Source organism: Vulpes lagopus, chromosome 2 (assembly GCF_018345385.1).
Source record: "Vulpes lagopus strain Blue_001 chromosome 2, ASM1834538v1, whole genome shotgun sequence".
In the NCBI taxonomy this organism is placed as follows: Eukaryota; Metazoa; Chordata; class Mammalia; order Carnivora; family Canidae; genus Vulpes; species Vulpes lagopus.
This window is the reverse complement of record NC_054825.1, coordinates 60,929,933-60,953,878: the sequence shown is the minus strand read 5'-3', so window position 1 is coordinate 60,953,878 and position 23,946 is coordinate 60,929,933. Positions and strand designations below refer to the sequence as shown.

The 23,946-nt window shown below is 35.9% G+C and overlaps 1 protein-coding gene across 2 annotated transcripts in view; it reads right to left on the bottom strand.

The window, feature by feature from the left end:
* DNAAF4 (dynein axonemal assembly factor 4) overlaps positions 1 to 23,738 on the bottom strand; it is a 66,582-nt gene extending 42,844 nt beyond the window's left edge. For both annotated transcript variants that reach the window (XM_041738943.1, XM_041738933.1), the window contains exons 1-3: positions 23,564 to 23,738; positions 23,049 to 23,196; positions 19,440 to 19,573 (exon numbers count right to left, since the gene is read on the bottom strand). In XM_041738943.1, coding sequence (XP_041594877.1) covers positions 19,440 to 19,573; positions 23,049 to 23,196; positions 23,564 to 23,686 — 405 coding nt within the window. In that variant the 5' untranslated portion in view covers positions 23,687 to 23,738. The remainder of the gene's footprint in view (positions 1 to 19,439; positions 19,574 to 23,048; positions 23,197 to 23,563) is intronic.
* Between the last annotated feature and the right edge of the window lie 208 nt (positions 23,739 to 23,946).

Genomic DNA, 23,946 nt, shown 5'->3' with positions numbered 1-23,946 from the left:
TAGAATAGTGAATTAAAAATTAAAATGGGAACGATAAATGATGTCATGGAATGTCATGGAATAAAGGTTTTAGTTTTTTAGTTCCAGATTTACCATTAACTATTGATAAAATTTTGAGCAATATTCTCTAGCCTCAGTTTATCACATGTAAAATGGGGGCAGGCACTCAGTTAAATGATATCTAAGGTTTTGGTAAAAAAAAATTATTTTTCTAAAAATCAACTCACTTCTCCCAAAATTCACACACACACACACACACACACACACACGCACACATGCATGCATGCACGCACACACACACATTTGCCTTTCTACTTATGCCAGTCTCCCCTTGTCTTGGGACTGAAGTTGTGCCAACCTTCCCTGAAGGAATGAGGGAATAGTAAGAAAGGAAATGGGAAGGATAAACTAGGGGGTTTGTCTATGGTGGGTGGAAATCTTTGAACTTCGAATGCTGCTGCCAACTACATTTGCAGTAACAATTACTTGAAGTTTCCACAAGAAAAGCTAACTATCAGATGAATTTGAAAGCAGTACATTGTACAGGAGTGTGCTAACTTTTCTCCCTTTCACAGACTTCCTTCATATGGGCAAGGAAAGAAAATCTGTGAAAGAGTAACTGGTTGGTGTATATAATTGATTCTATGTGTCTGACTTTCCTGTGGTAACACAAATATTCTCACCTCTATCCTCTAGAAAACAAAAATTCTCATCCCTGTCCTCTAGAGAAGCAGTGGCTAACAGATATTTTCTCAATGATGGTAATGTTGTGCTATTTGATACAGAAGCCACTTGCCACACATGGCTATTAAGCACTTAAAATATGGCTGATGTGACTGAAAAACTACATTTTTATTTTATCAAGTTTCATTAATGTAAATTTAAATTAATTTACATTTAAATAGTACCTTTGGCACAGCTCTAGAATAACATGTTGGGATGAAGTTTCCTAGAGGCTGAATTATTTCAGGATACAGAATAAACATAGGTATGAAACTGCACTAAAGAAGTGTTCTTTAGTGACCTAATACCCTCCTCTGGAAGACTGTTTGTTATTTTCCTATTGGACTGTGGAACACTGACTTTAAAATAAATTTCACATATTACTGAACAGGAGTTTCCTATAGTCCCAGAATTGCATATTAGGCCTAAACGAAGCACCAAAGATAATAATTTTTACATGTTCTAAGTTCAAAGACTTGTCAGTGAGCTGCCAGTAGGTTAGGCCAGGAAGAATCTTACATGTGGCAATGAGCCAGCCTTTAAATGCCTAACAACAGGGCATGATGACCAGTCAGTGTGAGCCAGAGGCAGCCACAACCTAAAAGGAGAAGATGAAAACTTCACCCAGTTTAATGATGGGTTTGCCTTTTCTCCTGCTTCCTCTCTGCCTCAACACATGGAAGAAAGGAAAAGTATGTGGAGTCAGAACACCCTCAATCCCTCATAACCCCTATAAGTGGAGTGAATTTTGAGAAGTTTTTAAAAATGTGTAAGACTAAGTCTTAATTACCAAAGAGGAGACTGTCCTTATAACAAAAGGAACAGGAAAATTATGGTATTACACCAAAGGTGAGGTAATTGAGAGAACTATATATATACATACATGTATAACTTAATTTATAATAAGTTTTATAAGAAACAAAAAAAGTCTAACTCTTCAGGAGGTAATGGGAAAGAGGAGGGATCAAAAAAGGCTTCATAGAATAGGTGAGAGACTAGAATGAAGAGAAAAACAAGAATACTACAAAATTCCTTATAATAAAAGGAAAGGGGAGACTAAATATATGAAAGACAGACAAATGCTAAAAATTCTTGAAGTTCTTTTATTTAAAAGAACTTCCCATAATATGGGAAACATAGCACTTAAAGGAGGACTGTATAGTAACAGGAAAGCTCAGAAAGGTAAAAAAAAAAAAAAAACAATCATCACACGAAGAAACTGAATTTTAAGTGCTTTGTACTATTAAAAATAAAAATATGCCATTTAGTATGGAGTATTAATTTAATATAGACAGCAAATATAAATAACAGGGGGATAATGAACAGGTCCTAAACCAAATTCCTGAAGAAGGGGAAATCTATACTTAATTTGGAATGAATGTCTGGTTTATTAAGGCATTATTCTTTATAAGCCAATACATATTATGAATTATATGCAAAAATCATAAAATATTAGCAAATTGAAGTGAGGGAATTAAAATTATAATGCATCTTGATAAAATAGCACATTTCTTATTTGTGATATTAGGAAATCAAAAGAGGAAAACAATGTGATCTTAGTACATGCCAAAACAGCAGTTGATACTAGGAACAAAAGAAAACTTTTAGCTTAATAAAATGACTCTTATAATGTCATACTTCATAGTGAAGAATTGAAAATATTTCTAGCAAAGTCATTATATCCAGTATACCTACTATTTTGCTACTTTCCTAGAGATCATAACCTATACAATAGAATTTTTAAATAAATATAAAATTTTATATGTATTAAAGTATTATGTTTTAATAGATTTTTAAAATAAATATAAAATATAAATATAGATTAGAAGGAAATAAAATTGTCATTATTTGCAAATAACATAGTTTATTACCCAAAAGAGCCAAAATAACTGACAAACTATTAGAACTATTAGAAAAGTAAGTTCAGCAAAGTAGTCATATACAAGATCAACTTACATGAACTCATAAAAACTTACCTTCCTACAAACTGGCAATAAACAATTAGAAAAATAAAATGGAAAAATAATTTCATTAGCAACTGATAACAAATTTTTTAAATGTCAAGAAAAAACTTAACAAAATATGAGTAAGTCCTAGCTGTATGTTAGTTTTTCTGAGGGTGCTCCTGAGTAGCTCAGTTGGTTAAGCGTCCAACTCTTGATTTAGGCTCAGGTCATAATCTCAGGGTTGTGAGATTGAGCCACATGGGGCATGGAGCCTGCTTAAGATTCTCTCTCTTCCTCTCCCTCAGCCCCTACCTCCTTGCTTGCACACACTCTCAAATAAATAAATAAATAACAATGATTTTACTGAGGGGTAAGTCCAAATAAATGGAGATAAATGCCATGTTCCCGGAGGGAAATCTCAATAATGTAAATATATTCATATTGTGAAAATTAACTTATACAGTCAATGTAGATCTAATCAAAATACCAAGAGTACTTCTTAGGGAGCTTGACAGGTAAATGTGAAATTCACCTGCAAAAAAAAAAAAAAAAAAAAAAAAGAAGTACAGATTTTATAGAGGCACTAAGGGGTTGGCAATTCCCATGCACATATATCAAGTAAAAGCTGGACAAATCTATCAAAAAGAACCATTTCAGAGCACTGGAAACTAAGCAAAGACAGCCTGCAAATTGAGAAGTGTTCATTCTAGAATAAATGCTAAAGTTACAGGTAAAAACAGTAAGATGCTGTGCCCTGCCTGAGGTTGCTGCCAACCACCCACTGCCAGCTTGAATAATGAGACTGGCAGTTCTGCCAACATGAAACTAGCAAGAAAAACCCAACAACTTTGTTGGCAAAAAGGGTAGACTCATTTCAGGGTGGGGAGGTGAAAATCCATGGCTTTGGTGGATAAAAGTGATAGACTTGGTTGGTAATGAATAAGGAAAATTTCAAATTGGGGTCTGCAGTTGAAGTCCTGGTTAAGGTGAGTGCCTGACTAGTCAGAAAATTAACAGAAAGATCATGTAAATGAAGAAACCACAGAAAGTCTATGATAAGCTTACCATACAACTCTGGCTAAACAGAAAGCTATATACCTGTTAGGGAGACTGGAGGAAGCTTGGCATAAAGTGAAGAAGGCAGGACACCTGGCTGGCTCAGTCAGTGGAACGTGTGACTCCTGATCTCAGGGTTGTGAGTCTGAGCTCATGCTGGGTGTAAGAGATTACTTAAAAATAAAATCTTAAAAAAATAAAAATGAAGCCAAGGAAAGTCTGAAAACTGGCTCCAACTTTGAATGTATTCTAAAAGCTATCCATAAACCAATCAGCAAAAAGTGGGAGCCTCTACCACCTCTGCCCATATCATTAGTTAACAATTAAGTTATGCAGACACAGGAAAGATTCCTAAGGAAGCCAGCCTAAAAAATAAGAATTAAAAAACTTAGCAGAGACATCAGCAGCTGTGTGTCAAAGGAGACTAGACTCACTTCACAAAGTACAGGCCAGTTACTAAAAAATAAACAGCCCTCAATAAGTAAACTAACAAACAAAAATAAAACAAAACCCAGAATTGCTATCATCTATTAACTAAAATGTATAGTTTTTAAAAAAGTGAATAAAACAAATGGTATAGTTTTTAACCAACAATAGTTCAGAAAGTAATTGGTAACAGAAACTTGTCAAATTGGATGAAAACAACAAGTTCAAGAAACCCAGAGATATACAAAGAGATAAACACAAAGAGATATACCTAGATAAAACTTAGTGAAAACTGCTAAGTTAATACAAAAGCCAAACAAAGAAGAAAATCTTGAAAGTAGCAAGAGAAAGAAGGTTCATCATATATAGGAAATGACAATCCAAACAAGCCTGATTCCAAATTAGAAACAATGGAAGACAGAAGACAGTTAAATGCCATGTTCGATATACTGATGGAAAAAATATATAAACTATGAATTCTATGTTCAGCAAAACCATTCTTCATAAATGAAGATGAAATAAACATATTCCAAGTTAAATAAACCATTGTTAGCAAACCTGCCTTGCAAGATATACTAAAGGAAGTTCTTCAGGCTGAAAGGAAACGGGCACCAGACACTAACTTAGATCCATAAGAAGGAATGAAGAGCATGGGAAATGGTAAATATGTCCATAAATATAAGAAACAATACAAATGGATAAACAAAATGTGGTATATAAATAGACCATTATTCAGCCTTAAAATGGAAGAGAATTCTGACACAAGCTCATGCTATTATGTAATAAACTTGAAGACATTATGCTAAATGAAATAAGCCAGTCACGAAAGAACAAATATGGTATGATTTCAGTTACATGAGGTACCTAAGGTAGTCATCATAGAAACAGAAAGTAAAGTGGGGGTCTGAGGGAAGGTGGGAATGGGGAGTTATTATTGTTTAATGGGCACAGTGTTTTACTTTTGTAACATGAACAAAGCTCTGGTAATGGATGGTGATGAAAGTAGCACAACATTAATGTATTTAAAGCCACTGAACTGAACAATTAAGGAATAAAATAATAAATTTTATGTAATGTATATTATATCACAATTTAAGAAGAAGTTTAAAAAGACAATACAATTCAACATCCATTTATGATAAAAACTCTCAAAGTGGGTACAGAGGTGACATACCTCAGTGTAAGAAACCCCATATATGACAAGCTCCCAGCTAACATCACACTCAATGGTGAAAAGCTAAAAGCTTTTCCTCTAAGATCAGGAACAAAACAAGAATACAAACTTTCACCACTTATAATTCAATACAGTATTAGAAGTCCCTAGTCAAAGCAAGAGATATAAGACATCCAAATCAGAAAGGAAGAAGTAAAACTGTCACTATTTGCAGCAGAAATGATATTATATGTAGAAAACCCTAAAGAGGGGATCCCTGGGTGGCCCAGTGGTTTAGCGCCTGCCTTTGGCCCAGGGCATGATCCTGGAGTCCCAGGATCAAGTCCCACATCGGGCTCCCTGCATGGAGCCTGCTTCTCCCTTTGCCTGTGTCTCTGCCTCTGTGTGTGTGTGTGTGTGTGCGCGCGCGCGTGTGTCTGATGAATAAATAAAATCTTAAAAAAAAGAAAACCCTAAAGATTCCACCAAAAAACTGTTAAACAAATTCAGTAAAGTTGCAGGATATAAAATCAATGTTAAAAAAAAATCTGCTGCATTTCTGTATACTAATAATGAGCTTTCAGAAAGAAAAAGAAAGCAATCCCATTTACAATTACATCAAAAGAATAAAATACCTAAAAATAAATTTAACCAAGGAGGTAAAAGACTTGTATGTTGAAAACCATAAGACATTAATGCATTAATGAAAGAAATTAGAGAAGACACAAATAAATGGAATATTCCATGCTCATGAATTAGAAGAATTAATATTGTTAAAGTGTCCATACCACACAAAGCAATCTATAAATTCAATGAAATCTCTGAAATTCCAATGGCATTTTTCACAGAAATTGAAAAAAACAATAGTAAATTTGCACAGAACCATGTAAGACCCTGAATAACCAAACAATCTTGATAAAGAACAAAGCTAGAGGCATCAAGCCCCCAGATTTCAAGCTATTTTACAAAGCTATAGTAACTGAAACTTAAAAGTATGGTATCAGCATAAAAAGAGATAGATAATGGCATAGAATAGAAAGCCCAGAAATAAGCTGATACATATATGGCCAATTAATTTAAGACAAAGAAACCAAAATATATAATGGAGAAAGGACAATCTCTTCACAAATGATATTGGGAAGACTAGATATCTGCATGCAAAAGAATAAAATTGGACCACTATCTTACACCAAACACATAATTTAACTCAATATGGATTAAAAACTTGAATGTAGGATCTAAAATCATAAAACTCCTATAAGAAAACATAGGCAGTAAATTTCTTGATAATTGGTCTTGATGTTTTTTGGATTTGACATTAAAAGCAAAGATGAGAAAAGCAAAAATATAAACAATGGGGATATCAAACTAAGAAGCTTTTATAGCAAAGGAAACCATCAACAAAATGAAAGAGTAACCTGTCGAATGAAAGAAAATATTTGCAAATTAAAATATCTGATAAGGGGCTAATATCCAAAATATATAAAGAACTCATGCAACTCAACACCAAAAATACAAACTATTCAATTAAAAAATGAACAGAGAAGATCCAAATAGACATTTTACTAAAGAAGACATACAGGTGGCCAACAAGTACATGAAAAGATGCTCACATCACTAATTACCAGGGAAATGCAAATCAAAACCTCAGTGAGATATCACCTCACACCTGTTAGAATGGCTAAACCAAAAAGAAAAGAAATAACAAGTGTTGGTGAGGATACAGAGAAATGAGAACTCTTGTGCACCGTTGGGGGGAGTGTAAATTGGTGCAACCACTATGGAAAACCATATGGAGGTTCTTCAAAAAATAAACAGTAGGGGGGGCGGGGGCGGGGAAAAAAAATAAAAAATAAACAGTAGAACTACCATATGATCCAGTAACTTTACTTCCAAAGAAAAGGAAAACACATATTCAAAAGATATATGCACTGCCCCAGCTTTACTGCAGCATCATTTACAGTAGCCAAGACATGGAAACAACCTAAATATTTACCAAAGGATGAATAGATAAAGAAAATTCAGAATATAAACACAATAGGATATTGTTTAGCCACAAAAAAGAATGAAATCCTGTCATTTACAACAACATGGATGGATCTTGAGGGCATTATGCTAAGTGAAACAAAACAGAGAAAGACAAATATCATCCGATCTCATTTATATATCGAATCTAAAACAGAAAAATCCGGGATCCCTGGGTGGCACAGCAGTTTGGCGCCTGCCTTTGGCCCAGGGCACGATCCTGGAGACCCGGGATCAAATCCCATGTCGGGCTCCCGGTGCATGAAGCCTGCTTCTCCCTCTGCCTGTGTCTCTGCCTCTCTCTGTGTGTGACTATAATAAATAAATAAAAATTAAAAAAAAATAAAACAAAAAAAATCCTAAGCTCATAGATACCATGAACAAACTGCTGGTTGCCAGGCATGGAATGCTGGGTTGGGAGAAATGAGTAAAAGGGGCTAAAAGATATAAATTCCCAGTTATAAAACAAACAAATCATGAGGGGGGAAAAGAGGACTGCTGATAGTATATTACATTGTTTAATCAAGAAAAGAAAAGACAATACAGAGTTTTTTGCCTTTACTCCTCTTTATTTCTTTAAAAACCTGTGATTTTTTTAAAAGCGCTAATTTTTAAAGTAAAATTATAACAGGTGTTGTTGAGTTATAACAAATATATATACATGAATGGCAAAGCAGCCCAAAGATAATAGTGATAATAGTGTTGTATTAGAGCAAAGTTGCTATGTCTTATTGGAATTGAGTCAGTGTTTACCTGAAATAGATTATTATAACTTAAAGATACATCTAGCAACCATTTAAGTATTATAACAACCTGAATATATATATTATAAAGGAGCTCTAGTTTCAGCTTTGACATGCAAGAAGCTTAGACGTTGTCACTCCAATCTTTGCAACAACAAAAAAAGACAAACTGAAAACTAGAGTTCTTGGACTCATCAGAGAAGAAAGTTGCAGGGCAAACAGCTACCTTGAAATCTGGAGAGAAAGGTGTATCCAAAAAGACAAGGATCTGCTTGCCTGTAGCAAAAGTAACGAGCCATAAACTAGTAGGAACACTTAAATGGTAATTTTGACAAAATACTGGAGCCTAAGGGTGGACTAGTAGGAGAAGGATAAACTCTTTGAGGCCCCAGTCTTAAGGAGTGCCCCCATATTTTTGTGGGCTTCACCTCCAGAAACCTCATTAGGCTACAATGGTGAAGCTCTGGATAGGATAACTTTGAGTCTCTGGCAAAGGGAGGGGAAGAATAATCATTGTGATTTACAGAAATATCCAGAGCATTCTCCTTAAAGACCTACTATCCAGAAAAAAAGGACGCTGCCAGAGCAGAAGTCCCTTATCCCTGCTGGGGGAAAAGAATCTCTCCCACTCCAGTCTTCTCCAGACTTCCTGTCCCCCACCTAAGGAAAGAAGAAAATAGTTAATAGTCAGGGATTCAAGAAAATAAACCTTGGCACTACAGCCAAGGAAGGGAATAGGAGACAGTGGGGAAAAGCTGCCTCACCGGGGGGAAAACTTGTAAAGATCACAGCCCCAAGATATAGGCCCCCCCAAAAAGTGATATTGAGTTGAAAGATTATGGACGCTTCCCCTCCCTTATAATGTACTACCACACCAAAAGTGTTCTAGGATAATGAGAGTATATTATATAAGAGAATTTTACAATAAAGACTCCCTCAGAGGAGGAACAGTTGAAGAAGACAGGAGTCAAAGGAGTTTAAAAAAAAAAAAAAAGGCACTAGAGGCCTTTAAAGCCTCTCATATCTACAGCCACAGCTAACATTAAACATAGCAGCCACATTAAAATAAATCTATACCCCAACAACCTAATAACCTCAGTTTCTACCACCTAATACACATCTAGCTTTCAACAAAAAAATTTCAAGACATGTCAAGAGGCAAGAAAAACACAACATAGAAAGACAATAATCAACAGAACCAGATTCAAGATATAACACAGAATGATCAGACATGAAATTTAAAATAACTGTTTAATATGTTAAGAATTCTAATGGAAAAAATAGACAATGTGCAAAAATGCCCGACTCCAGGCTTGAGCCCATGACTGAGAGATCATGACCTGAGCCAAAATTAAGAGATGGATGCTTAACCAACTGAGGCACCCAGGTGGCCCAGGTAAGAATACCATAAAGTATTATCATACACATGTAGCTGTATATACTTCTAACAATGAATTCCCTTAAGAAAGAAAATTAAAATACTAATTCAGTCTAAAGTTTAATAAATATAGTTTTTAAATTTTTCTTGGAAGTTGTAAACTTCTGAAATTACGTAGTTGTTTGTGTTCTATGGAAATGAGAATCTGATGTTTAAGAATGATATAAGCATCTGTTACAGCCAAAGCTAAAATGTAACAAAATTGATTTTTATTTTACTTCTCTTCCCACTGTGAACTAAATCATGGTCCCCAAATCTACATGTTGAAGTCCTAACCGTCAGATCTGACAATATTTGGAGATAAGGCCTAAGGTTAAATGAGACCATAAGGGTGGGGTCCTAATACAACAGCATTAGTGTCCTTATAAGAAATAGACACCAGAGCTCTCTCTCTCTCTCCACTTTGTAAGAATGCAGTGTGTAGGCAGTCATCTGTAAGTCAGAAAAAGAGTCCTCATGAGAAAGTGAATTGGCCCACACCTAGATCTTGGCCTTCCCAGCCTCCAGAACTGAGGAAATAAATTTCTGTCACTTAAGTCACTCACTCTGTCATTTTTTGTTATGATAGCCTGAGCCAACTGAGACACTTCTCTTTTCCCTTTGGCAGATTTTCAAAATAGGTGAAAGGGGCCCAAAGAAAACAGTAAGAGCTATAAGGAGAGCCAATGGCTAATTAATTCACAAACCAAAAATAAAACTCATGAATTACTGAGAGGAATTTGTTCAGCTTTCCAACAAATCTGGACATAGGTTATTCTCCCTTTATTCATTTATTTTATTTTTTTATTATTTATTCATGAGAGACACAGAGAGAGAGGCACAGACACAGGCAAAGGGAGAAGCAGACTCCATGCAGGGAGCCTGACATGGGACTCGATCCAGGGTTTCCAGGATCACACCCTGGGGTGAAGGCGGTGCTAAACCGCTGAGCCACCCGGGCTGCCCAGTTATTGTCTCCTTAAATTTACTTCATTAAATTGACATCTGAACTTACTATAAAAGCCTAAGAATTTGTAAGTAACTTGGAAACTACACATGTACACAAGGATAAAAGCAAACTCTCATTACACTAGTTGGTTCTCTCTCTCCTTCAATGGAAGTTATTATGTAGTAGAAAAATCTGTTTTTACACTATATAATTTCACAACCTTGTCATGATTGTTTGGTACCTTTTAAAGATTCAGTTTCAGCTTACTGATGGAGAAATTTTCCTTAAGCCAGTACCCAAGTTTACTATACACAGAGACAGTACTAATGTATTTAATGTTATGTATTTTACAAAGTTCCCCTTTGACTAGCCTTCATATTCAAGGAACAAAGGTGCCTCACTGGCTCAGTCAGTAGAGCACAGGACTCATGATTTCCAGGTTGTGAGTCTGAGCTCCATGCTGGGTATGGAGATTACTTAAGAATAAATACTTTAGGGCAGCCCCGGTGGCTCAGCGGTTTAGCGCCGCCTTCAGCCCAGGGTGTGATCCTGGAGACCCCGGATTGAGTCCCATGTCAGGCTCCCTGCATGGAGCCTGCTTCTTTCTCCCTCTGCCTGTGTCTCTGCCTCTCTCTCTCTCTCTCTCTCTGTCTCTCATGAATAAATAAATAAAATCTTTAAAAAAAAAAGAATAAATACTTTAAAAAAATTCAAGAAATGAAACAATGACAGAATTGAGGAAGAGAAGGAAAACTGCTTCTCAAACCAGGTTTGGACTACTGAAAATGAGTTAATATATTTTTGTATCCTGCCCTTTATCTCATCCTTGGTTCTCAGTAATAATTTTATTTGTCTCTGATAATTGACTTTTGCAATTTCCTTTTTAGAGATGCCTAATTGCATTCTGCTACTTCCATCTCAACCGATTTTGCTGTTGAGAAGACAGGAACCATTCAACAACTTCAGTTCTTTCAATTTTTCTCTAAATAAAAGTATTTTTTCTTCTACACTCTGTTCTTTTGAAAGCCAACAAATACCCTAATGGGTAGAATTAATTAATTAATTAATTAATTAATTTTAACCATGCCTCTGGAAAAGATGAAAAAGCTTGAAGTAAAAGTGGACATATGTAGGATTGCTAAAAGTCTACTTCTATACAAATGCTGTGAACCTGGAATATACTTAGACAAAAAGGAAGTAGGTCAGCATAATTGACAAAATGCATATATAAGAAAGGCAGTTTTAGAGAATACTGCCTTTTCTAATGTTACCACATTAATGAGTAAAGTTAATTTCTCACATGCTTAGAAATTTGTTAGATTTACACATAAAATTAGTACATTCCTATTAGAGCAAAAAGAAATTAAATGTAGGAAAAATGGGGCACCTGGGTGGCACAGTCAATGAAGCATCTGACTCTTGGTTTCAGCTTAGGTTTTAATCTCAGAGATAAAAATGAAGGTAACAGGTGGGTTTCAAAGATACATTTCAAATTAAAATAGCATTGAGGAGCAAATCAAAGCCACAATGAAATGACATCTCACACCTTCTAAGATGGCTACTATCCAAAACAGATTATATGTTAGACCAAAAAGTCTTTAAAATTTTAAGACTATTCATCATCTCAAGCATCTTTTCTGACCACAATGCCATAAAAGTAGAAATCAGCAATGAGGAAAATGAAAATTCACAAATATATGGAGATTAAACAACATTCTCCTGAACAACGAATGGGTCGGAGAAGAAAATAAAAGGGAAATCAAAACGTATATTGAAACAAATGAAAATGAAAACACAAAATACCAAAATTTATGTGATGAAGGAAAAACTATTTATAAAAGGGAACTTTATACTGATAAACCTCTACCTTAAGAAAAAAAAAAGGATCTTAAATAAATAACCCAACTTTATATGTTAAGGAACTAGAAAAAGTGGATTAAACCCAAAATTAGGAGAAGGAAAAAAATAATAAAAATCAAAGCTGAAATAAGTGAAGTAGGACAAGAACGACAACAGAAAATATCAGTGAAACTAAGAGCTGCTTCTTTGAAAAGATAAATAAAATTGACAACTCTTAAGCTAAACTAAGGAAAGAGGAGGCTCAAAAAGCAAAATCAGAAATAAAAGAGGAGACATCACAACTGATAACAGAGAAATACTAAGGATCAGAAGAAACCACCAAGAATATGATATAACAAATTAGAAAACACAAAAGAAATGGATAAATTTGTAGAAATGTACAACCTACAAAAACTGAATGATGAAGAGAAAATCTAAACAGACCAATTATAAGTAGAGACTGAATCAGTCGTAAAAAACCTCCCAACAAAGAGAAGTCCAGAATGAGATGGCTTCAATGGTAAATTCCACCAAATATTTAAGAAAGAACTAATACGTATCATTTTTTAAAAATCTTCCAACACTAAAGAGTGGGGAACACTCCCATATTCATTTTATGAGGCCAGCATTACCTTGGTGCCAAAGTCAAATAAGGATACTACAAGAAAAAAATACAGTAGGCCAATATCCCTGATGAATATACATGTAAAAATTCTCAACAAAATATTTGCAAAGTGAATTCAACAGTACATTGATTGAAAGGATTATGCACCATGATCAAATGCGATTCATCCCCTGGATGTAGGATGGTTCGAATATATGCAAATCAATCAATGTCATATACCAATCTAAAAAAATGAAGGGTTAAAATCATATGATCACTTTAATCAATATAGAAAAAGCACTTAACAAAATTCAACATCCTTCCATGATAAAAAGAAACTCAACAAATTAGGTCTATATGGAACATATCTCAACATAATAATGGCCATATATGACAAACCCATAGCTAACATCATAATCAATGGTGAGAAGCTAAAAGCTTTTCCTCTATGATCAGGAACAAGACAAGAATACGCACTCTCACCATCTCCACTCAACACAATACTAAAGTCTAAGCTAGAACAATTCAGCATGAGAAGGAAATAAAAGTCATGCAGATTGAAAAGGAAGACATAAAAGCATCTGTATTTGCAAGTGACATACATAGAAAACTCTAAAGACTCAAAAGGAAAAAAAAAAAATCCTGTCAGCACTAATAAGCAAATCCAGTAAAGTTTCAGGACACAAAATCAATATAAAAAAATCAGTTGCAATTCTACTAGTTTCTAATAATAACAAACAAATATCTAATTCTGATAGTTTTTAATAACAAACTATCAGAAAGAAAAATTAAGAAGAAAATCTGATTCACAATAGCATCAAAAAATAAAATACTTAGGAACAAATTTAACCAAAGAAATGAATGACCTGTACTCTAAAAACTATAAAACATTGCTGAAAGAAACTGAAGAAGACACAGATAAATGTAAAAATATTCCATGTTGACGGACTGGAAAAAGTAATATTGTTAAAATGTCCATACTACCCAAAGTGATCTACAGAGTCAATGCAACCCCTATCAAAATTCCAATGTCATTTTTCACAGAAATAGAAAAAAACAATCCTAAAATTTGTATGGAACCAAAAACAGATTGTAACTAGTTAAAGGAATCTTGAGCAAGAAGAACAAAGCTGGAGGTATCATATTTTCTGATTTCATACTGTATTACAAAGCTATAGTAATTAAAACAGTATGGTATTGCCATGAAAACAGACACACAGATCAATGAAACATACTAGAGAGCCCGGAAATAAACCTGTGCATGTATGATCAATTAATTTTTGACAAAAGCACTAAAAATGTACAATGATGAAAGGAAAGTCTGTCTAATAAATGGTGCTAGAAAAAAATGGATATTCACATACAGAAGAATGAAACTGGATCCCTGCCTTACACCATGTACAAAAACAAACTCAAAATGGATTAAAGACTTGAATGTAAGATCTGAAACCTAAAACTTCTATAAGAAAACATAGATGGAAAAAAAAAAAAAAACATAGATGGTAAATTCCTTGATATTCGTTTGGCAATGATTTTTTAGTCTTGACACTAAAGGAAAGACAACAAAAGAAAAAAGTTGAAACAACATCTTAAGAGCTTCTGCACAGCAAAGAAAACATCAACAAATGAAAAGATAATGTACAGAATGGGAAAAATATCTGCAAGCCACTAGCCAGTAAGGGGTTAATATGCAAAATATAGAAAAATTCATATAATTCAGTAGCAAGAAAATAAATAAAAACATTTAAATGGATCAAGGATCTTGGGATCCCTGGGTGGCGCAGCGGTTTGGCGCCTGCCTTTGGCCCAGGGCGCGATCCTGGAGACCCGGGATCGAATCCCACATCAGGCTCCCGGTGCATGGAGCCTGCTTCTCCCTCTGCCTGTGTCTCTGCCTCTCTCTCTCTGTATGACTATCATAAAAAAAAAAAAAAAAAGGATCTGTCTAGTCATATTCCAAAGAAGATATATAAATGACAAGTAAGTGTATATATTCGAAAAAAAAAACCCACTATCTCCAAGAAATGTCTATACTATCATACCATGTTCACTGTAGTATTATTCATGATAGCAAGATAGAGAAGCAAACTTTTTTAAAAAGATTGTATTTATTTATTTGAGAGAGGAGAGGGGCAGAGGAAGAGGGAGGGTATTACGCTGAGTGAAATAAGTCAGTCAGAGAAAGACAGTTATCATATGGTTTCACTCATATGTGAGATATAAGAAACAGCATAGAGGATCATAGGGTAAGGGAATGAAAACTAAATGTCATCAGAGAGGGAGAAAAACCATGAAAGACTCTTAACTATAGGAAACAAACTGAGGGTTGATGGAGGGGAGGTAAATGGGGGGATAGGGTAATTGGGTGATGGGCATTAAGGAGGGCACATGATGAGATGAGCACTGGGTGTTAGACAAAACTGATGAATTATTGAACATTACATTGGAAACTACTATATGTAGGCTAATTGAATTTAAATAAAAAATAAAAAAAATATATTTTTAGAAGATTTTATTTATTTGAGGGGGGAGCGGCAGAGGGAGAGGGAGCCCAATTCAAGGCTCAATCCCAGGACCCCAAGATCACGGCCTGAGCAGAAGTCAGATGCTTAACTGACTGAGCCACCCAGGCATCTCTACAGAAACAATTTTAAGTGTTCATTGATGGGTGAATGGTTAAAGAAAATGTGATATATATGTATACACACACACATACAGTCATTATGTTCATTATGTATACATACACCTATATATACTATGTATATACTTTATATAACATATGCATGGTTTATATGAAATACTACATGGTATCACATGTAGAATTTTTTTAAAAAAAAATATTTTATTCATTTATTCATGAGAGACACAGAGAGGGACTGAGAGAGGCAGAGACACAGGCAGAGGGAGAAGCAGGCTCCATGCAGGGAACCCGACATGGATCATGCCCTGGGCTGAAAGCGGCGCCAAACCACTGAGCCACCCAGCTCCCCTAGAATTTCTTTTTTAAGTTGAACTCATAGAAACAAAGAACAGAATGGTGGTAGCCAGGGGCTAGGAGGCAGGGTAAAGGGAAAGAAGTTGTAACAGGGTACAAATTTTTAGCTAAAAGTGGTGAGATCTAATGTAAGGGTAACTATATGAAGTGACGTATGTATTAATTAACTATGGGATTCCTTTAACAAAATATATGTATATCAAATTTCACATTATACACTTTAAATATATTACAATTTATGCCAATTATACCTCAATAAAACTAAAAAACAAAATACTTAAAATAAGAGCCACCATGGCAGCACTTTGAAGGAATAACAAACAAAAAAAAGTGTATTTGGTCTGTAAAACTTCTCAATAAGAAATATCAAAGCTAATAAAGAAGAAAAGTAAAATTCAAAAGGAACAGTGATACAAAGACTGGGTATACTAACAGCATAATTAAGTGTCTTATGATGCTAATAACTGTTAATAACAAAGTAAGAGAATGAAGATTTCACATATAAAGAGTAGACCAAAGAAGTTAGAACAGGAGATGCTGGGGATCCCTGGGTGGTTCAGCGGTTCAGCATCTGCCTTCAGCCCAGGGCATGATCCTGGAGACCTAGGATAGAGTCCGATGTCGGGCTCTCTGCATGGAGCCTGTTTCTCCCTCTGCCTGTGTCTGCCTCTCTCTCCCTCTCTCTGTGTATCTCATGAATAAATAAATAAAATATTAAAAAAAAAAGAACAGGAGATACCAAAAGCACAGAGTCCTAAGAATGGTTTATAGGGAAAATGCTAAATGTAACAACCAAGAATCAGGATTGTGAGAGAGTCAATAGGGTCAACAAGGTGCTGAGGTACACTGAAAGGGAAGAAGACACAGAAAAAAAAAGGGGGGGCCTGGGAGACACAAAAAATGCTAGCAATATGACCGTTACTATTAAAAAATAGAATAAAAAAGATCCAAGCAGTTCCTTGTGGTGTTTTTGTACATTGTACACATTTCCAATAAACAGGGCATCTGGTTCACTGATAACATTTTAAGGCCCTATAGTAAAACCCAGACAATTACAGAAAGCAATTCATACCTCATCTGCACGAGTAGGCAAAGTTGTTTCATACTTTGAGATTTCTGGTTTCAACTTCAGGAAAATGACAGTAGAAGAAAGCACTTCAAATTCAATTTACCTAGATTAAAAGCTTAGAGGACAAAAGTGAAGTAGTACTTCCCCTGAAGAAGAAAACAAAAAGAAAACTCAGAAGAGGGCAATCTCTAAAACAGGAAAGAAGAGAAAAAGCAGGCCATAGCAGTCAAAATTGTCAAAGAGAGCCTGCTTCAGATGATTAGCCTGGCATCAGTATTTCAAACTTTCATTAATCACTTCAAAACCTATACCTTCATCTCAATCTTTCCCTCTTGCTTCCTTCATCCTGAAAACAAAGGCTTCTTTTAACTATGTGTCCTTAAGAATTTTCCAAATCCTGTTATTCATTATTTCTGCCCTCTAGTGTCCAAAGATAAAATATCCCACTCTTAGCTAAGACTAATTTTTTTCAGCTGTTCCAACCTTCATCCCACCCTGTTCCATCACCATCAATCCCCTCCCTTGGTTGTATTATCAACTTCTCCCTCTTTACTAGCTTCCTTCAATATATAAATACACTCAGGTTCTTTCCATCTTACAATACAAAAGCTCTGCCTCCACCCTGGCAACCACTTCATGCTCATTAGCCAGAATGAGCTTTTGCAACATACAAACCCAATTAATTTGATAGTCTTGCTGAAAAATCCCTAGAGAGTTCCTATTACCTTCAGAAAAATTTTCAAAATATTAAGATTTTATTTCTGACCAACAAATCTTGCCTCATTGGGCCATGTTCTGTCATGGATTTATCCAAGCTGTCTGTAATTTTTCCATTTATTCCTCAGATACCTGTGACTCATTCTCCAATACTCAGCATAAACAACACTGCCTCATATTTCCTGCCTATACTCTCAGACTGAGATACCAGTCTTTTTTCAGTGTTCTCTTTTTATCCTCCCATGACTTCTCATGCATCCTATGATGTAATCTCTTTTTTCTTGTCTGTCGTCTTCTGTATATCATGAGTAAACTGAAAGTGAAGACTGACTTGTTCAACTCATAGCAACACCTTTCACAGTATTCAATAAACTGAAAGTGAAAACTGACTTGTTCAACTCATAGCAACACCTTTCACAGTATTCAATAAATGACTCTAAAGTGAACGAATGATAGATCAGCACAAAGACACCAAAAAGCTGATGCTATAAACCAAGTGGTAAGCAACAAAGACTTCAAGATTCACTTGAATATGTGTTGCAATGTGTTCAAATTTTAGTATCATTTTACAACATCTAAAGCAATTGTTTTGTGGGGCTTACAAGGGAGCCTGTCTTCCACTGGGCCTTGTTATATGCAGACGCGGATCATCTCACTATCAACCTAAGGATGAGCAGACACAAAGAAAAGGCAGTGCTAAAGGATGATGCAGAGACATGGAATCAGAGCCTTGTTTTAACTATATCTGATCACTGCTTTATCTCTGAACTTTTCCTGCTGGATGAGTCAAGTCCTCTTTATTACTTAAACCCTAATCTTTTAAATTCAAATTAATCGAATAAAGTTAATTGCAAAATGAACACTGAGCTCTTGAGGAAATGTCAGTTATAGATTCTTTAATCATTTCAATATGTCAAAATGAGAATATGAGATAAGAAATTACTTGTAAAAATTAATCAGAATAGGTAAATCTATAAAGAAAAAAAGTGGGATTAATGGTTGCCTGGGGCTGGAGTGAATGGGAGAAATGGAGTGACTCTTAAAGGGCACATGGTTTCTTTTTGGCGTGATGAAAATATCCCCCAATATTGTAATGGACGCACATCTCTAAATATTAGTTATAAACTAATGAATTGTAAACTTTACATAGGTAAATTGCTTGGTAAGTGAATTATCCTCAAAAAATATATTGCTGATTAAAGCTTTAACTTGAGGTAGCTCAGCTGGTTAAGTGGCCAACTCCTGATTCTGGCTCAAGGTGTGAGATCAAGCCCCACATTAGGCTCCAAGCTCAGCAGGGAGTAAGAGCCTGCTTGTGATTCTCTCCTGCTTCTGCCCCTCCTCTTGCTTGTCTGCGCTCTGTCTCTCTAAAATAAATAAATAAATCTTTCTTTAAAAAAGCTTTAACTTTGAAGCCTCAACAATTAGACAGATATTAATATCAATATTTAGTGTTTAACTAGGATCTTGTTTTAAATAATGTCCATTATTACAAAATTTAAGAAGAAGTAAAACACTTTTACCATAGAAAATTATAATATTTTTACTCCCTTTGAAACAGAACATTCTCCCTAAAACAATCTATTGTTCAACCTTTATACTCTTCATTTTCATCAGATTTTCACACATGTAAGTAGTAGATAGCCTAACACAGTAAGTCCTATAACCAAAGTCTGAATAAAGAGGTGAAGAAGTACAGTGGTTGGAATAAATTATCCTTACACAGTTTACTATTATCTCTTTAATTAGAGGACTTTCCTATCAATCTGCTATTTACCTTCATCATAACATTTAGTGCATATTTTTGATCTTCTCGTCTTGCTGTAGCTTTTGCTTCTGTAGCTTCTTTTGCTCTTTTTTGTGCTTGTAAAATAGATTTCTCCCTTATTCTTTGCATCATCTCTTTGTCAACTAAAATAAGAAATATCACTAAGTTAGGATTTTGATGAATGTTTGACTTACAAGAAGACTGCTTAACATACTGATGCAGGATGAGACTGTGTGTGGGGGGGTACCCAACTTCACATGGAGAAATGAAAACCTTTCTCAATATTAAACTGGCCAAGAAGCTAACATTAAGAAGTAAGCAAGCAATTATAACAGCAATTAATTACTACAGAGGGAGAGAATGAGAGAGAAAGAGAGAAAACATGAATGAGAATGAGAAAAAGTGGGAACAAGAGAGAGGATGAATAAGGGATGATTAGGACAGGGTGAGGGCCATAGAAGGGAGAGAGCAAGTAGTGAAATGAGAGGGGGGAAACAGTAAAGAGAGGGGGAGGGGACAGTATGGAGGGAAAGAGTCTATATTTATCCTTCTTTGTCAAGCAACCAGAGCTATTTGCTTATAAACTGAATCATAATAAGTCATCTCTATGAAGTCTCCTAGAAGAGATGAGGTTTTTTTTGTGATCTACAATATCACATAAATATATATACTTCTTCATTAATGCATTAAATAATATATAGCAACAAATGTAATAAATACTATAGTATCAAAGTAGTGAGTATAAAAGATAAATGTACTTGTGATACAAATGTACTTGTGATATTTGTTGGTAACTGTTGTTGAGAATGCTAAATTTCAGTTAGCAGTTAAAAAGTATGGATTTTTAATTTTCAAAGAAATTGTCTTAAAAAGAAAAAAAAGCATGGAATTTTTACTCATTCAAAAATCTTGGCTAGGACTTAAGACTGGAATTAAGTCTGAAGCCTTTCCCAGCCCTCATCCTGTTTAATAACAAAGTAGCAGACAATTGGACCAGCTTCAGGGGCAAAGATAACTAAAAGAACCTACTTTCACATCTAAAAGAAATGAAAAGTATATCAAGAAAAAATTTCAGGAAAAAAATTAAGCAAATATGTTTTGAAAAATGAGGATGGCTAGGTATATAGACTAGAGTTCCACATACTGTACATGAAAAATAATATTGTTAAATAATTTCACTGAATTGCATGTGTAACTGAGTTTGATTTCTAAAGGAATCTCAAGCCTGGTTTTTGAAGTAATCAATGTTCAATACTTATTACATAAGCTAGTTTTAAGGCTGTTTTAGTCTAAATCAGAGGTTGGCAAACTATAGCCAAATATAACCTGCTGCCTATTTTCCTCAAGCACATAAGCTAAGAATAATTTTTATATTTTTAAATAGTTGAAAAATCAAAATAATATCTTGTGACATAAAAATTAGATAAAATTCAAATTTTGGTATCAATAAATATGTATTGTTTATTGGCTACTTTTGTGCTACCATAGCAGAACTAAGTAATTATGACCATGTGGCTCATAATATTCAAAATACTATCTGGTCCTCCACAGAAAAAAATTGTTACACCTTGGTTTAAGTGGTCAGAATTTGGAATGGATGATCATATTACCATGAGAGAAGAATCAAGCAGGTATGCATTAGAGGCAGATATATAAACCAGAGAGGGAGATCATGATTAAGAACAAAAATACCATTCCCTCTCCTGGAAAAGATGGCCAAAGAGGTTAAGAAGGAAATTTGACATAGAAGAAACTGTCATGTAAGGAAAAGTAACAGGTTCTCTGATATGATTTTTTTTTATATATCCTAAAATGTTGGCAGACTAAATGTTTCCTGGAGACAGATACACACACACACACACACACACACACACACACACACACTTAAGTCAGTGGTTCTCAAGCCTGGTGAGTCATCAGAATCACCTGGGGTCCCACCACTCCCAATCTGTTTATCTTAAAATAAGCCATTATAGTAGATGATGGTTCTGGACCTGTCTTACTTTAAAATTTATCAATAAGAGTTGAAATAAATTAAAGTGTTTACATTTAAATCTTAGGTAAAAAGTCAGAACACCCTGGGTAAGTTTTATGACATAGTCCTAGTCCCCATCTCAGACTTACTGAATCACAAAGGAAGGAGTGAGTAGGACATCAAGAATTTGGTTTTGAAAAACTCTTAAGTTAGTCTGGAACTGATTAAAGAGCTAAAGTAGTCTGGCTATGGTAATCTATCTTAACCAGTACTTCCTGAGCTGAATACTAGACTTGAAAATATTTGATGTATTTATTCATGAGAACAGAGAGAGAGAGAGATAGAGAGAGGCAGAGACACAGGCTGAGGGAGAAGTAGGCTCCATGCCTGATGTGGGACTCCATCCTAAGTCTCCAGGATCAGGCCCTGGGCTGAAAATGGCACTAAATCACTTTTTCACTTTAGAGAAAAATTCTACCTGGTCTTGGGGATTCCAAAATTAAATTCCACTGCAAGATATCAAGAAATAATATAAAGAATGACTGTGACTGCAGGGTGCCTAGCTAGCTCAGTCAGAAGAGTATGTGACTCTTGATCTCGGTGTCATGAGTTCAAGCCCCATGTTGGGTGTAGAGATTACTTAAAAACAAAAAGAATGACTGTGCAATCTTCCCATTCTCAGTAGTTCCTACTCAAGACTCAATGCCAGAGGCCTAAGAGAAATTTAGGCCATAGGTATAAATCCCTAGAATATATGACAACTAGAACAGGGAGAAGAAAATAGAGGTAAAGCAATAGAGGGCAATTACTGACCCACAGAGCCAACAGAGTACTTATTAAGAGTACAGAGTACAGGGACCTCAGCTTTGCACATCCCTGGAAAGCTTTGCCCACTCACAGAAACTGACTCGATTGGTCTAGGGTAAGTTTCAGACCTGTCTTATTTAAAAGTTATGGGGGATCCCTGGGTGGCTCAGCGGTTTGGCGCCTGCCTTCAGGCCCAGGGCATGATCCTGGGGTCCCGGTATCAAGTCCTGCATCAGGTTCCCTGCATGGAGCCTGCTTCTCCCTCTGCCTGTGTCTCTCTCTATCTCTCATGAATAAATAAATAAAATTATAAAATGAAATAAAAATAAAAATTATGTAGGTGATTCATATATGTAGCCAGGTTTAAGAACCACTGCTCTAGAGTCAAACTGCTAAAGCTCCAGTTCCAGTCTGCCCCTTAGTAGTTGTGTGACCTGTGCCAATTATTCAACCCTTCTGTGCCTCAGTAGCCTCACCTTAAAAAAACAAAACAAAACAAAAAAACAATGGGGTAGTGGGGGGTAATCTAAGGAATAGGTTGTTCTGAGGATTACCTAATACAAAATAAGTGCTCAATAAAGACCATACCTAGAGGCTTTATCCTCTGAAGATACAAGGCCACATGTTTGAGAAGTATTATAAATGTGCTCTAACTTTTGAATTATTCAATCTTTAAGTTATTTAAGTGGTAGCTGAAGCACTATGTTATTTAAATCATGCTCACATTCCTATTTTTTTCTTCTAGAAGAGAAACAATTGTTTTGGAAAAAAATTTTAAGGTATAAAATATAAAAAACACAACCAGATGAACATCTTTTAATAAAAAAAAAACTTACCACCTGAAACAGAAAGGGTCTCCCACATGGCCGCTTCTTTTTTGTATAAGGTGAATACAATAGTGTCATTGCCAATCTTGGCTTTGCTGTTTTCATCGTCTATGGGCGCGTAGAGAAACACTTCAAATAAAAATGGGGAAAAGTTGACCTATTCAGAAAAGGGTAAACAGAGGTTAATTTAGTTACATAAAATAGAGACACAGGCTTTAAAAAAAAAAAAATGACAGAGGCCAAAATCATTTTTTTTTTTTTAATGCCTGTTATAAATTTACTCGAGGTCGCGAAAGATACACAAGGCATATGAGGACATTGTGGATAAAATAATCTCTGGTCTGATGACATCTGTCTATGGATGAGGTATCACCTCATGGGATTCAGTTTTAAAAAAAAGAACTAAGTTTTAGGACGCTTATCTGCGAGGCCGCGCCTGTGCCGAGGCATGCACACAGCAGCGCTCAGAGGCTCGGACCACGGGCGCGGGACGCGGGACGCGGCGGGCCAACTGCAGCCCCTACCTTCAGGTAGTTTTCCGTGCAGAACACGTCCGCGTCCCTGACGCAGACGCCTCGCAGAGGCACGGAGATAAACACCGCAGTCTTCGTCTGCTGCCAGTTGTAATCGCTAACGAGCAGCGGCATCCCGGGCGGTGGCTGTCCCAGAGGATGCGGATGGGTAGGGCTGGCACCTGCTCGGTTGCCAGGGAAGCCGGGGTTACCACGCGCCAGCTCTTCCGGGTCAGGCCGCGGCGCCCGGCCTTCCCAGCGTGCCCCGGGCGCGCCCCCGCAACCCCCTCGAGGGCTCGCCTCCTGCCTGCCCGGGCCACCTGCGCAGGCCTGGAGGACTTCTTTGGCCCTTGTCGCTTCCCCTGGCCAGAGTGAATCACCGAAGAAATAGGGCT